This window comes from Mustelus asterias, chromosome 13 (assembly GCF_964213995.1).
Source record: "Mustelus asterias chromosome 13, sMusAst1.hap1.1, whole genome shotgun sequence".
Lineage (NCBI taxonomy): Eukaryota > Metazoa > Chordata > Chondrichthyes > Carcharhiniformes > Triakidae > Mustelus > Mustelus asterias.
In genome coordinates this window covers 95,542,114-95,557,815 of record NC_135813.1, presented here as the reverse complement: position 1 = coordinate 95,557,815, position 15,702 = coordinate 95,542,114, and the positions used below count along the sequence as shown (strand labels likewise).

Here is a 15,702-nt window from a genome sequence, read left to right as displayed (position 1 = left end):
TAAATGTTTAAGGCGGCCGTGACTTTCACAGGTGACCCCGTGTGCCCCGAGGTACAAGATCCTGCAACAAATGGCACAGGTGTCGCACTGTCTCCTCTTGGAGCTGGAACCGTCGGCAGCACGCGAAGTCTGACGGTTGCTCGAAGGACGCTCGCGTGCGCAACTTTCATAGAATCCCTACAACACAGGAGGCCATTTGGCCCATCGAGTCTGCACCAACCACAATCCCACCCAGGCCCTATTTCCGTAACCCCACATATTTACCCTGCTAATCCCCTGACACGAGGGTCAATTTAACACAGCCAATCAATCTAACCCGCACATCTTTGGACTGTGGGAGGAAACCGGAGCACCCGGAGGAAACCCACGCAGACATGGGGAGAATGTGCAGACTCTGCACAGACAGTGACCCAAGGCCGGAATTGAACCCAGGTCCCTTGCGCTGTGAGGCAGCAAGTGCTAACCACTGTGACACCATGTCGCCGGAACTGGCAGGGTCGCCAGAACTGGCAGGGTCTCCGCTCCCTCCTTCTCCTGCCACTCCCCTCAGGGCGAATGGCAGCCACGTTCTGCCTCTGGCGGCCGTCTCCCTCTACTCCAGCGAATGACAAGACCTGGGCCTCCTCTGCTCGCAATTCTTCCTCCAGCTCCTCCTCCTCAGCTCCAGCAGCAACCAAAAGAACAGCAAGATCAATGGTTGCATTGCAAAAGCCATCTCGTCAGTCTGAAGGGGAGTGGACAGAATTTGGGGAGACAGATAGAGAGGTTAAAGAATTCTGCTTGCCCCAAGCCAGCAACAAAGACTCCCCACATTACCCGCCACAGACCCCCAGCACCATATACTCTCCATACACCCCAGACAGACCTCCAGCAACACACACTCCCCATGCAACCTTCCTACAGACACCCAGCAACACACACTCCCCATACCCCTCCCCACAGACCCTCAGCACCACACACTCCCCATACCCCTCCCCACAGATCCCCAGCAACACACACGCCCCATACCCTCTCACCGAGTCCCAGCAACACACACTCCCAATACCCCTCCCCACAGACCCTCAGCACCACACACTCCCCATACCCCCCCCCCACAGACCCCCAGCAACACACACTCCCCATACCCCTCCCCACAGACCCTCAGCACCACACATTCCCCATACCCCCCCCACAGACCCCCAGCAACACACACTCCCCATACCCCTCCCCACAGATCCCCAGCAACACACACACCCCATACCCCCCAGATCCCAGCATGGCAACACAGACCCCCCCCCCCATTCACAAACACACACCCAGAACTCATGCAGTAGTGGCCACAGACAGTGCTGCTTGACAAGTTCGGAGACTGCGGCACTGCCTCTTCCCCCACCTGCAACAGCGCTTGCTGCCGCCTGCACTAGGATCCAGAATCAGCGCTAAGGCCCGGGTTCAGCGCTCTGAACCGGGTCCATGCTGACAGTCCAAAGTTGGACCCCGTGAGCAACAGCAGTCCCTCCAGCCTCCCCCCACACACTCACAGGCGCCCCCCTCAACCCGAAACACAACATGGCCGCAACCCCCTCTGAATAGCACGGAGCAGTTCGAACACAGAGACTTACCTCCTCGCTCACCCTCACTGATCAAGCGCCCGAATCCGACTTTTATAGAGGAGGTGTTTTCCTCACTGATCAAGCTGCAGCGAACGAGGTGGTTAAGGCGGGTGAGCTGGGACGATTGGGAGTGAAGCTCACTAATGACATTGTGATGAATGCAAAAAAATGCAAATTGCCATTTTGTCCGTTTTGGGTGGGGTCCCAATTGTGCCGATTTTGTTTTTGGTAAAATGGGAATGGGCGCGAAAACAGGTGCCATTCCTGCTGGGCACATCACACCCGATTTTACAACATTTTCCCACTGTAACACGGGCACTATGAGGTCGTACAATTCCACCCAAATCCTCTTTTCCCGAAAGGATTACATGCCACATTTTTCATAGATTTTACTGGCCTACCAATTGAAAGGACTGGTTGGTATATTATAGTATAATGGGTGATTTGGGAACATGCCAATCACAGTGACCTGTAATATCCATTAATATTTCTCACGTATCTACTCTGACAATAAATGGGTGTAAATGAAGAGACGTTGATTAAACCCACTTTATAATGGACAACTCTCTCAAACAATGGCTCAGGGCCAACTTGGTAAATTCTATTTCATCGATTCATTAGTCTCATTATATATACTGCTCCTTTCATGGAATAATAAGCTTGTGTGTTTAATTAAGCCTTTGAATTTTACTCACAAATACTCTAATATTCACTTAAACCAGAGGAAGCCACCATCAAGCGGGCTGCTGTGTCTTGGATGGTGTTGAGCCTCTTGAGTGTTGGAATTGCACTCATCCAGGCAAGTGGGGAATATTCCATCACACTCCTGACTTGTGCTTTGTAGATAAAGGACAGGCTTTGGGAAGTCAGGAGGTGAATTACTCTGCAGAATTCCCCGCTTCTTGTAGCCACCGTATTTGTACGGTTACTGAAGTTAAGTTTCGATCAACATTCTGGGGGTTACAGAAACTGAACTGGACTGTGGCTACAAGAGCAGTCATGATGTGGAGATGCCGACGTTGGACTGGGGTAAACGCAGTAAGAAGTCTCACAACACCAGGTTAAAGTCCAACAGGTTTATTTGGTAGCAAATACCATAAGCTTTCGGAGCACTGCTCCTTCAAGGAGCAGTGCTCTTACGACAAGAGCAGGTCAGAGGTTGTGAATTTTGCTCAGATTAACTCACCTCCTGACTCCCCAAAGCCTGTCCATCATCTACAAGGCACAACTCAGGGGTGTAATGGAATATTCCCCACTTGCCTGGATGGGTGCAGCTCCGACAACACTCAAAAAGCTCGACAACATCCAGGACAAAGCAGCCGGCTTGATTGGCACCCCATGCACCCCCTTCAATATCCACTCACTCCACCACTGACGTACAGTGGCAGCAGTGTACACCATCTACAAGCTGCAACTCATCAAAGCTCCTTCAACAGCATTCCAAACTCTATACCCTGTACCAACTAGAAGGATAAGAGGGGCAGATGAATGCAAACATCACCACCGAGAAGATCCCCTCCAAGCCCCCACTATCCTTGGAAGTGACTTGGGAATATATCACTGCTCCTTTGTCTTGGATGGTGTCAAGCTTCTTGCGTGTTGATGACACTGTAGTCTCTGTAACCCCCAGAATGTTGGTCGAAACTTAACTTCACTAGACATACAAATCACCTCCAGCCTCCCTAAAGCCTGTCCACCATCTACAAAGCTCAAGTCGGGAGTGTGATGGAATACTCTCCACATGCCTGGATGAGTACAGCTGGGTCAAAGCCTGGAACTCCCTCCCTGACAACACCAAGTGTGGCTACCACATGGACTCCAGCAGCTCACCACCACCTTTTCAAGGGCAATTAGGGATGGGCAACAAAAAATGCTGGCCTACCTAATGGCACCCACATCCCATGAAATGTTTTTTTAAAAACTGAAATAAATTAGCTGCTTTTATGCTGTACATAGATGGCACCTGAGAATATAGAACTCCAGTTATCTCCTGAATATCAATGGCAAGGTGACCTATTTCTGTAAAGTATTCCTCGGTATCCTGAAGCATGAAGTTTAGAGCAATCATGACCTTCATTGCCACTGAGAGTCCATTGGAGGATTGGCTCTGAAGATCTTTATGAGTCAAATGGTTCACTTTGGGCACAGTGTCCCCTCCTGAATCGGAGCCCAAACCTTTGTATTCCTTCTGCATCATGTCCAGGGTAACTGACTCTGTTGTATTACATGCGTCCCTGTTTTCTGTGAACCAAGTACCTTGACCACTGCACTCTTGGACACCCTTCTCTTGTTCTAATATGACATCCCTGTAATGGTAACTGCAGCTATAAATGTAGAAGTGGAAACTCCTCTGTACTACACACTTCTGTCCATCCTGTAGCAATACATCCTGACCCAATCCTTCATTCGTCTGGCTAATGCCACCTCTGAGCTGGGGTATCAGAGTCACTTCTTGTTTGTGCCATTTTGTTTAATCCTGCTCAAGTTGTTCTTGATGGAAGGAGTTTTTATGAAGTAGTGCCCCAAGGATGTGTCAAGAAGCTTTATAGCCAACCAATTACTCTTGAAGTGTAGTCACTGTTGTTTCGTAGGCAAGTATGGCAACTAGTTTACACACAGCAAATTCCTATGAACAGCAATAGAATAAATAGTATGTTTTCTTTTGATGTTGGTTGAAAGATCAATACTGGCCAGGACACCAGGAGAAACATCGAAGATAGGAGCAGGAGGAGGCCATTTGTCTCTACGAGCCTGCTCCACTATTCATTACCATCATGGCTGATCATCCAACTCAATGGCCTAATGGAACTCCCCAATTCCTCTTTACATAGTGCAAGGGGATATTGTGCATCAGCCTTTTCAGGACAGAGCAGCTTCAGTTTAACATCTCATTGAAAGACAACATCCCAAGTAATGTAGAACTCAATCAGTACTGCACTGGAGTGCCATACTCTAATCCAGGTTACGTGGTCAAGTCCAATAGCGAGACTTGAACTCACAACCTCTTGACTTGGAGGGGAAGATGGAATCTTTGAGCCAATGCTGACGTCTTATCGAAGATATAACAAATAACTATTTTGCAAATCTTCGTGAACACATTTTAACTTAGATTCTGGTCTCCATATTATAAAAAAGGGTGTGGAGATATCGGAGAAGGTGCAAAAAAAGATTGCAACGGCAATACTACAGCTGCTCGGCAAAACCTAAACAGGCTGGGGTTCCCCTCTCTAGTGAAGAAGGGACCCAATTGAGGGCTTAAGGATAGTAAATGGGTTGGATAGGGTGGAATATACCAAACTAGGGGTCAAAAGAATGAAGATAGCTGTTAATAAACCCAATCGGAAATTCAGGAGAAATCTCTTTACCGAGAGAGGTTAGAATGTGAAATTCACTTGAAAGAGGAGCTGAAGAAAATAGTATAAATACATTCAAATTCTGTTTTGCGAGTTGTGTATTGGACTAGAAATATCATTGTGTCTTTTTATGATACACATGCCTGTGTAACTCAGAATATGATCTGCAGATGAGAAAATACCCAGGAGGGGCATTTTTGTCTCCTCTTCCCCCCACAAACTCTCCATTATGGAGCAAGTGCCACTCATCATTATTTGCTATAGAAAGTTCTAGATATTAGAGAAGGAGCTATCGGTCCATCTATAGTGATTGATATTGCTTAATTTCCTTTTTGTTTTGTAAAACTGCAACCATAATGCACGAGACTCCTTTATGATTCAGAAATTGAGATAATCAACCTTGGGAAGTAGTAATTCCTGTTCATGGAATGGAAGATGGGATTCCCCTGTCCTATGGACAACTCAATATAACAAATATTATAAGCAACACTGACAAAACTATAGACAATTTGTTTTGGTTGTGTCAGACTGTTGTCCCATCTCCTATATTTGTACAGAATGAAATATTTCTGAAGAACAGTATATTTGGGTAGCCGGGTTCCTCAACTTTCATTACGGTGTCTGAAGGAACCCAAACCCAGTATTGGGAGATTGTGGCCCTTCACCAGAATCATTACAATATTGCTCAATACACTCAAATCAAATATATTCATTAAAGAAGCAGCTCTGTGGAGAAAAGCCATTACAAATAGGTCCACCTAATCTGTGGCAATTTGACTGACAAGAGGGGAGGAGGTGGAGAGGATGTCAGCAAGCGCAAACTTCTAACCACAGGGGGATTCCCATTGTGCGGAGGATTTTTCCTTGTGAAATTCTTCCTGGTGGTGCCATTTCTCCAGAGCCTCTGACCAAACCTTCAAAAAGGAGATCTGGTAGCAAGCTCCGTAAATGAAAACGTCCTAAAATGTAAAATAAAACCCCAATATGGATGAATGGCGTATCTTCCACATTACTGAAGCCTTGGGAGTGATTTATCAACTAAACCCATGAGAAAGGGATTCTAATGACTTCCCCCAACCCCACACTGCAGCTTTCCACTCTTGGCTTTTGAGGGTGCTAGCTGTAGTCGGATATGCCATCCAAGGGATCACTCTTCCTGTCTGAACAAACATCAGCTGGCAATTCAAGTCCCAAGGGGCAAGCCCTATCGACCCTCACCAGACATCCGGAATAATTTTCCACAGCAGCTGCTGGGTCAAGAACTTCATCTAACTTTCTCTTTCCCCCGAACTCAGGGTGCTGATGCCAGCTGTAGTTTGTGTCCCATGTCCAGCACCAAACAATCAGACTTGTGATCTTCCCATTCAGTATGGCTCAGCGGCAGGTTAACTTAAACCACTGGATCCCTGAGCAGAGCTCAGCAGCCAGGTGCCTAGTCTGCTTTAACACATTTGCAACATCGGTTTTAATTTATTTATTATTAAAAATAATGATCAAAAGCCAAGAAAAGTAACAGACAGTGACATAGAACAAGAGAGAAGATAGATTACTTACTGTTCCTTCTCACTACGTAGAGGATTAAGCAAAGAAAGAAAACGAAAAATTAAAATAAAATTCCAATTCACACGAGGACACGGGCTTCCTGCAGCATTTTTCATTGTTACCAGGTCATCAGGTTGAGTAAAAGCCCAGAGTTTTTTAAAATCACAGTCTTCAGCTCAGAACTGACATTGGCTTATCTTGACAGCCCAGCTTGTATTTTGGTTACAAAGGAAGGAATCAAAATTGAACTTACAAACTGAGCACTGCAAGCAGCAAGTCCTGATCACAGTACCCCAGACAATTCAATCTGTCTTCGCAAGACTAGGAAACCTTGTATCAATCCTCTCAGTATGTTAACAAATTTATCTACACTATACTCATCATGCGTATTCCTTGTGAGATCTGGAGGACTTGGGCGTACATTTTCAAAATAAAATATCTGCACCATATTCTGGTGGAATCTTACTCAACTCCGCACATGTTCTCAAGAGGTTTCTTTTGGGCCCCACTCAGCTGGTGAAAGTGCAGTGGAGTTGAAACCCTCACCCACCCTAGCTCCAGATCAGAGTGGGTCTCATTCCAAATCCCAAGCACCAGGGCTACCTTCATAGGGCAACCTCTCTGGCACTTCAGGCACCATCTCTCCAAGTCTGACCTCACCTGGACTTTAATAGTTACCCCCAGTGCCAACATCTCTTTAAAATGCATTTGTCTAAAATTCTTCTGCCCGCTGTTTGCCGAACAATTTAAAAAAGGTATTATTATTCAAAGTGAATTTGACAGCAACATTGCTTCAAACCCAACAGCAAACCTATTTGTTCCGTCTTTTTACATCTCACAGACTTTTACTCAACCCCAAAATAGAAATCACACATGAGTACTTGTTTTATCTCCATCCATTCATTAAATTAAATGGGATCATGCAACACTGAATGCACATGACAATATTTAAAACCATGCAGTGTTGTTACGGGATGCGTATGATTGTAAATACAACACTGCTCACTGAACATGCATAGTTACATTTATTATCATGCTGACATTTCTTAAAATGGAGCCACCAGAAAGGTAATCATCCTACTGTGTGGCACAACGTGTCCAGAAGCAGCTGGATAATGTCTATAATGTCTATGGCCGTGCTGTGGCACAAGGACGAGACTAATTAGGGAAAGATTACAGCCTAATTCATGGATTTCCATGAATTAATGCCTATTCACCACATTAACTGTTGGTCTGCTAATACTGACAGCAGCAATTCCTTGCTTTAGATCTCCAATTAAAACAGAGGTGAATGATCAAGTATTGTGGATCAAACTTGAATCCATTTCTTCGAGTTGGAAGAGAAAAAGATATCGAAAAAGTGGAGCAGCAAATATCCTCAGATGTTGGAATTTACTTGCCTCGAATGTTTCGGGAATAATGAATTCGATGCAGGCTGTTCACTGCACTCTCAGAGATTCACTGCACTCCCAGAGACTGGCGGCAGAGTAGCACTAAAGGAAGAGTGGGTCATTTGCCTCTCTCACCTGGTGTCCCAGAGATCTTGTGCACTCTGCACCTAGCGTCTCAGGAAATCTATGGTATCTACTGTCTTAAGGGTTACTTTTGCCCAGAGATCAGAGATAAGCTGCGCTCAAATTTGCAATGAGAACCTGAAGCAGCATCTGACCTGGGATCCTTAATGTCAGTGAGATCAGTAACCAAATTCCCCAACTACCAGGTATTCTGGCCAAGCCACCAGATTTCAATATTCTTCCCAAGTTACCCCCAGAACTCAGTGTGTGTAGCATCCCAGTGAGGCCACAATCATTCCACTGGTGTTGCAAAAAGCAGACAACTTCAGAGCTACCAGAGTCTACACCGTTAGAGAATTTTCTACACCTATGGATCTGCCTTCAACATGGATGGAAGAACAACATTTGACGTTGATTTAAAAGCTACACTCAACACGCACAGCACATTACCATTTGCTGTACAGAAGTTATAGAAAGTTTTCTCAGGAGTAGTTAGTCATTGGCTACAAGTTCAGAAATTAAAACAGAGTTAGCTGTAAAGACTCGCATTCCAATCATTATTCTGTAAATTGAGTTTGTGTCTCTGTACGCCCTGTTTGTGAGCAGATCTCCCACTCCACCTGACGAAGGGGCAGCGCTCCGAAAGCTAGTGGCATTTGCTACCAAATAAATCTGTTGGACTTTAACCTGGTGTTGTGAGACTTCTTACAAGTTCAGCGCCAGAGCAAAAACTAAAAAACAGTGGAAGAAATGGACTCAGTGCTGAGATAATTGGCGAGAAATCCAAGCCTCACCATGGGACTGGGAAGATGTGGGAAGCAGTGTGATGATAATGGCTTGCAGCATTATGTCTGTAATGGATTGTTCATGGCCTTTCAGTGGGTTTCAATAAGTTAGTTCCTTATTACAATGCAACGGAGTATGACTGAGCATGCAAAAACAGGCATGAGGGGGGAAAATGGTGAAGCAGACTTCTTTTATCACACAACAAGGCTTCCACATGCATTTTCTTATAATCAAAATTAGAAAAGAATGCTTTTGCTTACTTTGCTCTGAGGACGAGCTGGCGGTCATTAGGGCAGACCCAACGCTCAGTATTGTTCCCAAATACCGTGTCCGTCATGGCTGGAAACTTAAGAGCGAGCAGAGTCTGCGTAAACAAAGCAAAACAGAGTTTAGTTCTGAAGTAATCCCACTTGCGTTGAGTTGCAACACAATACTGTCAGTCCAAGTTTAACTCAATGAATTCAGAAATGAGAATTAGATTTGACGGGTGGAATTTTTACCAAAGTTTGTCAGCGTCAGGCTCTGATTGAAAACTGGCGTATAGCTCTCCAGATACACAGCCGAGTTCTCAGGCCAGCTGGGGCCAGTTGAGTTTAAACTTTTCAGAGGAAATGAAGCAGCCTGTTGGATGTGGAGAGTGCAGGTAGAAGACTTTTGTGCGGGAAAATCTGGACTGTAAAACTCCAGAGGATAGGGTACAAAGTTGAGTCTCAGTTTGTGAATAGGTTACCCTGAAACAGATCATCACTGACAAGGAAGCTGACGTCCAGTGGGCTTTATCAGTAGAAATTTTCAAATAGATGACTTATATGTGTATTTAATTCTTCATTCTTTTATAATTCTATTTCATGACTGGAAACAAATCATTTTTATATTACTTGCCCCTGATGTGAAACTGTATTATTCTCTAATGGATACATCAACAAGGCTTCTTGCTTTTTCATCAATTTAACGTCAGCAGTGTTTTCAGCTGTCATTAGTAAAGTTTTGGTTATATTGAGGAGTCAATATGTAACAATCACAACTAGTGGAGCATACAAAGCTTTTATTTCAGCACAAGGTTTATCTAGAAACGATTTGATCCTTGCTCTGGTGTTTAACAATACCAGTTGGATGGCCAAAAGGTCAATCAGTCCCTCAGCACTGTTCCTTCCGCAGTTCTTGAACAATCTGCTCAGTCTTGGATTCCACCCAAACTACTTGATTTCCTGAGGAAACTTTTGATTTGTCTTATTACTCGCTCCCGAGAATTTTAAACGCTATATATAATTCATAGCCATTAAGAATTCTCCACAGTTAATCTCACCAGGACACTATGTACCCTGCCCTCTAATGGCAGGCCAGTGACAATGATTGAGGCATTCACATCACCTGATTTATTTTGCCCATAAACGTCAGAAAAGAAACTAACCAAACAGAACGTATGTCATAAAATTACTTTTATAGCAATGGTCCATTCTGATTAAAATAAAATGGCACAGGAGACAAATCATTGTCCTGAAAAGATTTTCTATCACCCCTTCTGAAAGAGTCATCTCAATCCCACTGGATACATTATAAAGAAAGGGTTGAGAGATCCACAATCCAGACCATTACTAACCAATACAGCTCCATAGAATGCTGAGATTGACTTCAATCCTCGACTGCATTCAATTCCCAATCTCAAATAAGGGAAGTAAATCTCTCTAATAGGTTCCAAACCTCCAGAGAAATTCATATCGTCCACAGTAGGAAAAGGAAAAAAAAGGGCTTGCATTTAAATAGCACCTAATCACGTCCTCAGAATGTCCTGGGCAATTTGAAGTGCAGCCATTGTTATCATGTGAATAGAAGGGAGAGAAAAGCACACAGCGAAATCACAAAAATAGCAAATGAACAGCCTTTCTGTTTGTTCCGCTCCAGTGATATTGGTTTAAGGGAGCAATGTTGATTGGAAAGTGGAAGAACTCACTACTTGTTTTCAAATAGAATCACAAAATCCTTCATCAGAAAGATATATCCAACACATACTCATTTCTGCACCGAGATTCAATCTGGATTATGCGTTGACGATATTTGGCCCTAAATCCTCAATTTTCTGACTCGGAGGCAAGGGTCTTAGTTGAGTCGATAGAATCTCAGAATCATAGAATCCCTACAGCGCAAAAGGAGGCCATTCGGCCCATCAAGTCTGCACCAACCACAATCCTACCCAGGCCCTATCCCCATAACCCCCACATATTTATCCTGCTAATCCCCCTGACACTAGGGTCAATTTTAGCGTGGCCAATCAACCTATCCCGCACATCTTTGGACTGTGGGAGGAAACCAGAGCACCCGGAGGAAACCCACGCAGACATGGGGAGGATGTGCAGACTCTGCACAGACAATGACCCAAGGCTGGAATTGAACCCGGGTCCCTGGCGCTGTGAGGCAGCAGTGCTAACCACTGTGCCACCTGACATCTGTCCTGCAACACCCAATTTTTACAGATTTATTCCAATTATAAGATCAATTTTGACCAGCAAGACCACTTATATATTATGCACATAAATCTCTGTTACATATTAAAACATGGTTGACCTTTATTACCTCAACAATCCTGTTAAATTCATGTTGGACTTAAGGTAGCTGCAACAACAATGTTGTACCTAACGATTACCAAACTGTAGAATAATGGATCCAATCCAATTGAACCAAGGAGCTATTGGACTTAAAGATCATCTAAATCAAGGGATATTAGACATTGTTTCACCAGAAACTTCCTGACAGCTGTCTACACAACGACATCTTCACTTCGCCGAGAACCTTGTTTTAGTGTATAAGAAAATCTCAAGTTTTTAAACAAGTGTTTTTGGCGAGACTGTTGTGACAGAAAAACTGCAGGAATAAAAAAAAGTGTCACTTTGTGATTAGATCTTCATGTGTGATTGAACAACAATTCTTTATAATGTACAATCCTGCCATCAATAACCATGGTTTCAAAAAAATGAAGAAAAACCTCCAGCCGTCTTGACATTTTCGCGGTTAAAAGAAGAGGGTGATTACTTGGAACACTAATAGCACTGTAAGTCACTGGCTATGGATCATATTCCAGGCAGTCAAAGCAATGTAGTGCACTGCTTAACATTTGTGCTTTCAAGCACTTCCATTTAGAACAGGATCACTCAGCAGTTTGTCAACTGTTCTTATACTCTGTCACTTATTGCGATGTTGGAACAGCAAAGCTCGCTTGCATACCGCTGGGGTTCAAAGTTTTCTCGTGCCAACGTTAAACCAAATGAGAACGGGTCAGGTGAGGGATTAATAAGTTTACAACATGGCATTTACCACATCCATGGGGTACACATGCCGTGAACATTTCCACTGTCTTGTTTCAGGTAGTGTGTGCGGTTTTTGAACTAGGCAAGCAACAATCTCATTGACACTCAAGAATTGGAGTCTTACAACCTCAATCAAAATTATGCTATGTTTACTACATGCCTTTAGGGTGGTGTGTTGTGTCGGGAGTGCAGACCCAGAAGAGGGCTAAGACCCCACAAGAAAACGACAGGCATTAGGCTTCCTCCCTCCACTGACCGTGATCCCCAGTGACCCCCTCCTCTGCGATTAACTTACCCGACTGCCATGCACAACTTCCTGTGTCATGTGCCTGACTTTCTCCCATGGGCCTCATGCAACGGATGTCACATTCTAATGGGAGTCAAGCCTGGTGTATTAATTTGAGGGGCAGGAATTAAAATGGCCACGGACCCATCTCAATTAGCCAGGGGCAAACATGACGCTCACACTGTTGGCCAAGCTTGCTGCTTGAGCAACTCACAATGTAACTCCTGTTCCCTTTTCACACTTCCCTCTGCTTGTGCATTCTATTTCATCAGTTATATTTACACAAAATCGAATTGCAGGTTGCTAGCGGAGTGCCGCAGGGATCAGTGCTTGGTCCTCTGCTCTTTGTGATTTTTATTAATGATTTAGAGGGGGCTGAAGGGTGGATCAGTAAATTTGCTGATGACACCAAGATTGGTGGAGTAGTGGATGAGGTGGAGGGCTGTTGTAGGCTGCAAAGAGACATAGATAGGATGCAAAGCTGGGCTGAAAAATGGCAAATGGAGTTTAACCCTGATAAATGTGAGGTGATTCATTTTGGTAGGACTAATTTAAATGTGGATTACAGGGTCAAAGGTAGGGTTCTGAAGACTGTGGAGGAACAGAGAGATCTTGGGGTCCATATCCACAGATCTCTAAAGGTTGCCACTCAAGTGGATAGAGCTGTGAAGAAGGCCTATAGTGTGTTAGCTTTTATTAACAGGGGGTTGGAGTTTAAGAGCCGTGGGGTTATGCTGCAACTGTACAGGACCTTGGTGAGACCACATTTGGAATATTGTGTGCAGTTCTGGTCACCTCACTATAAGAAGGATGTGGAAGCGCTGGAAAGAGTGCAGAGGAGATTTACCAGGATGCTGCCTGGTTTGGAGGGTAGGTCTTGTGAGGAAAGGTTGAGGGAGCTAGGGCTGTTCTCTCTGGAGCGGAGGAGGCTGAAGGGAGACTTAATAGAGGTTTATAAAATGATGAAGGGGATAGATAGAGTGAACGTTCAAAGACTATTTCCTCAGGTGGATGGAGCTATTACAAGGGGGCATAACTATAGGGTTCGTGGTGGGAGATATAGAAAGGATATCAGAGGTAGGTTCTTTACGCAGAGAGTGGTTGGGGTGTGGAATGGACTGCCTGTAGTGATGGTGGAGTCAGACACTTTAGGAACATTTAAGCGGTTATTGGATAGGCACATGGAGCACACCAGGATGATAGGAAGTGGGATAGCTTGATCTTGGTTTCAGATAAAGCTCGGCACAACATCGTGGGCCGAAGGGCCTGTTCTGTGCTGTACTGTTCTATGTTCTATGTTAACTATTCTGCCGTCTGAATGACTCGTCGCAGGATTGTAGGATGCAATAGCAGATGGTGATCTAATCATCGTGTAAACTGCTTGACAAATTGCCAAATCAGCCACTGAAAGTTTATTGACAAAACAAGGAAAAGAGTGGGCTGCCGACTGCTCAGTGGGAAAAATGCACTTTGCTGAAGTGAGAATGAGCCAATCTAGCCCCCTCGCTCAGTCTCTGCTCAGTCAACTAATGACAGCAGGTGGGACATGGCAACTGCTCTCCACTGCTGCCTGCTAATCTCCTTTTGCTGCCAAGCGCATGAGCACACACTGGGCGAGCATCAAGATGGCATTTGGTGTGATTTTTCCAGTGGGATTCACTGCCTTGGTTAACACTGGTCATTTGCGAGCGTTGCCTTCAGCCAAAGAGCTGTAACTGAGCAAGAATCACCGCCTTCTGGAGAGGAGAAAGGAAAACAAAAGTCAAAAGGAAAATGAATCAGCAAATTAATTGTAAAGGTTTTTGATTGTGAAATTTAGTCATTAGGCTCTCTATCTGTTACAGGTTGGCAACATTATGGGATGTGCCAACACAATTCAAATCAACAGACTATTAGTTTGTTTTGGCTCGGGGTAGGATAAGTGGAGCCTGTTATAAATTATTATAATTCATTACTTTTCACAGCACAATGAGCTGTGCAATTTCACTATAATTGTTCCTTATTCAAGGGTAGTCAGTGAAGATGAAATAAAATGAACAACTTTGGCACAGTCCTGGGACATTCAGGCCCAGTTCGATGACATAAATTCAGTTTGAGAGCCATAGAGGTTTACAGCATAGAAACAGGCTCTTCAGCCGAACTTGTCCATGCCGTCCTTTTTTTTTTAAAACCCCTAAGCTAATCCCAATTGCCCGCATTTGGCCCATATCCCTCTATACCCATCGTACCCATGTAACTGTCTAAATGCTTTTTAAAAGACAAAATTGTATCCACCTCTACTACTACCTCTGGCAGCTTGTTCCAGACACTTACCACCCTCTGTGACCTTCTGGACCCTTTTGTATCTCTCCCCTCTCACGTTAAACCTAGGCCCTCTGGTTTTACACTCCCCTATCTTTGGGAAAAAATGTTGCCCATCTATGCCACTCATTATTTTATAGACCTCTATAAGATCACCCCTCAGCCTCCTACGCTCCAGAGAAAAAAGTCCCAGTCTATCCAACCTTTCCTTATAACTCAAACCATCAAGTCCTGGTAACTTCCCAGTAAATCTTTTCTGCATTCTTTCTAGTTTAATAATATCCTTTCTATAATAGGGTGACCAGAACTGTACACAGTATTCCAAGTGTGACCTTACTAATGTCTTGCACAACTTCAACAAGACATCTCAACTCCTGTATTCAATGTTCTGACCAATGAAATCAAGCATGCCGAATGCCTTCTTCGCCACTCTGTCCACCTGTGACTCCACTTTCAAGGTGACAAGAACCTAGATCTCTTTGTTCTAAAACTCTCCCCAACACCCTGCCATTAATTAAGTCTTGCCCTGGTTCAATCTACCAAAATGCTCCTGTGTGGAGTTGGCACATTCTCCTCGTGTCTGCGTGGGTTTCCTCCAGGTGCTCCGGTTTCCTCCCACAATCCAAAGATGTGCGGGTTAGGTTGATTGGCTATGCTAAAAAAAAATTGCCCCTTAGAGTCCTGAGATGCGTAGGTTAGAGGGATTAGCAGGTAAATATGTAGGGGTATGGGGGTAGGGCCTGGGTGGGATTGTGGTCGGTGCGGACTCGATGGGCTGAATGGCCTCCTTCTGCACTGTAGGGTTTCTAGGATTCTATGATTACCTTGCATTTATCTAAATTAAACTCCATTGGTCCCTTCACCAGCCTACTGGCCCAATTGATCAAGATCCTGTTGCAATCCGAGATAAACTTCTTCACTGTCCACTATGCTACCAATTTTGGTGTCATCTGCGAACTTACTAACCATGCCTCCTACATCCTTATCCAAATCATTAATATAAATAGCAAATAACAGTGGACCCAG

At 44.5% G+C, this 15,702-nt stretch overlaps 1 protein-coding gene across 1 annotated transcript in view; it reads right to left on the bottom strand.

Moving 5' to 3' along the window:
* LOC144502909 (rabphilin-3A-like) overlaps positions 1 to 9,129 on the bottom strand; it is a 150,261-nt gene extending 141,132 nt beyond the window's left edge. Inside the window, exon 1 of the mRNA XM_078227321.1 lies at positions 9,048 to 9,129. Within this exon, the coding sequence (XP_078083447.1) occupies positions 9,048 to 9,124 (77 nt within the window). The 5' untranslated portion in view covers positions 9,125 to 9,129. The remainder of the gene's footprint in view (positions 1 to 9,047) is intronic.
* Positions 9,130 to 15,702: the final 6,573 nt, after the last annotated feature.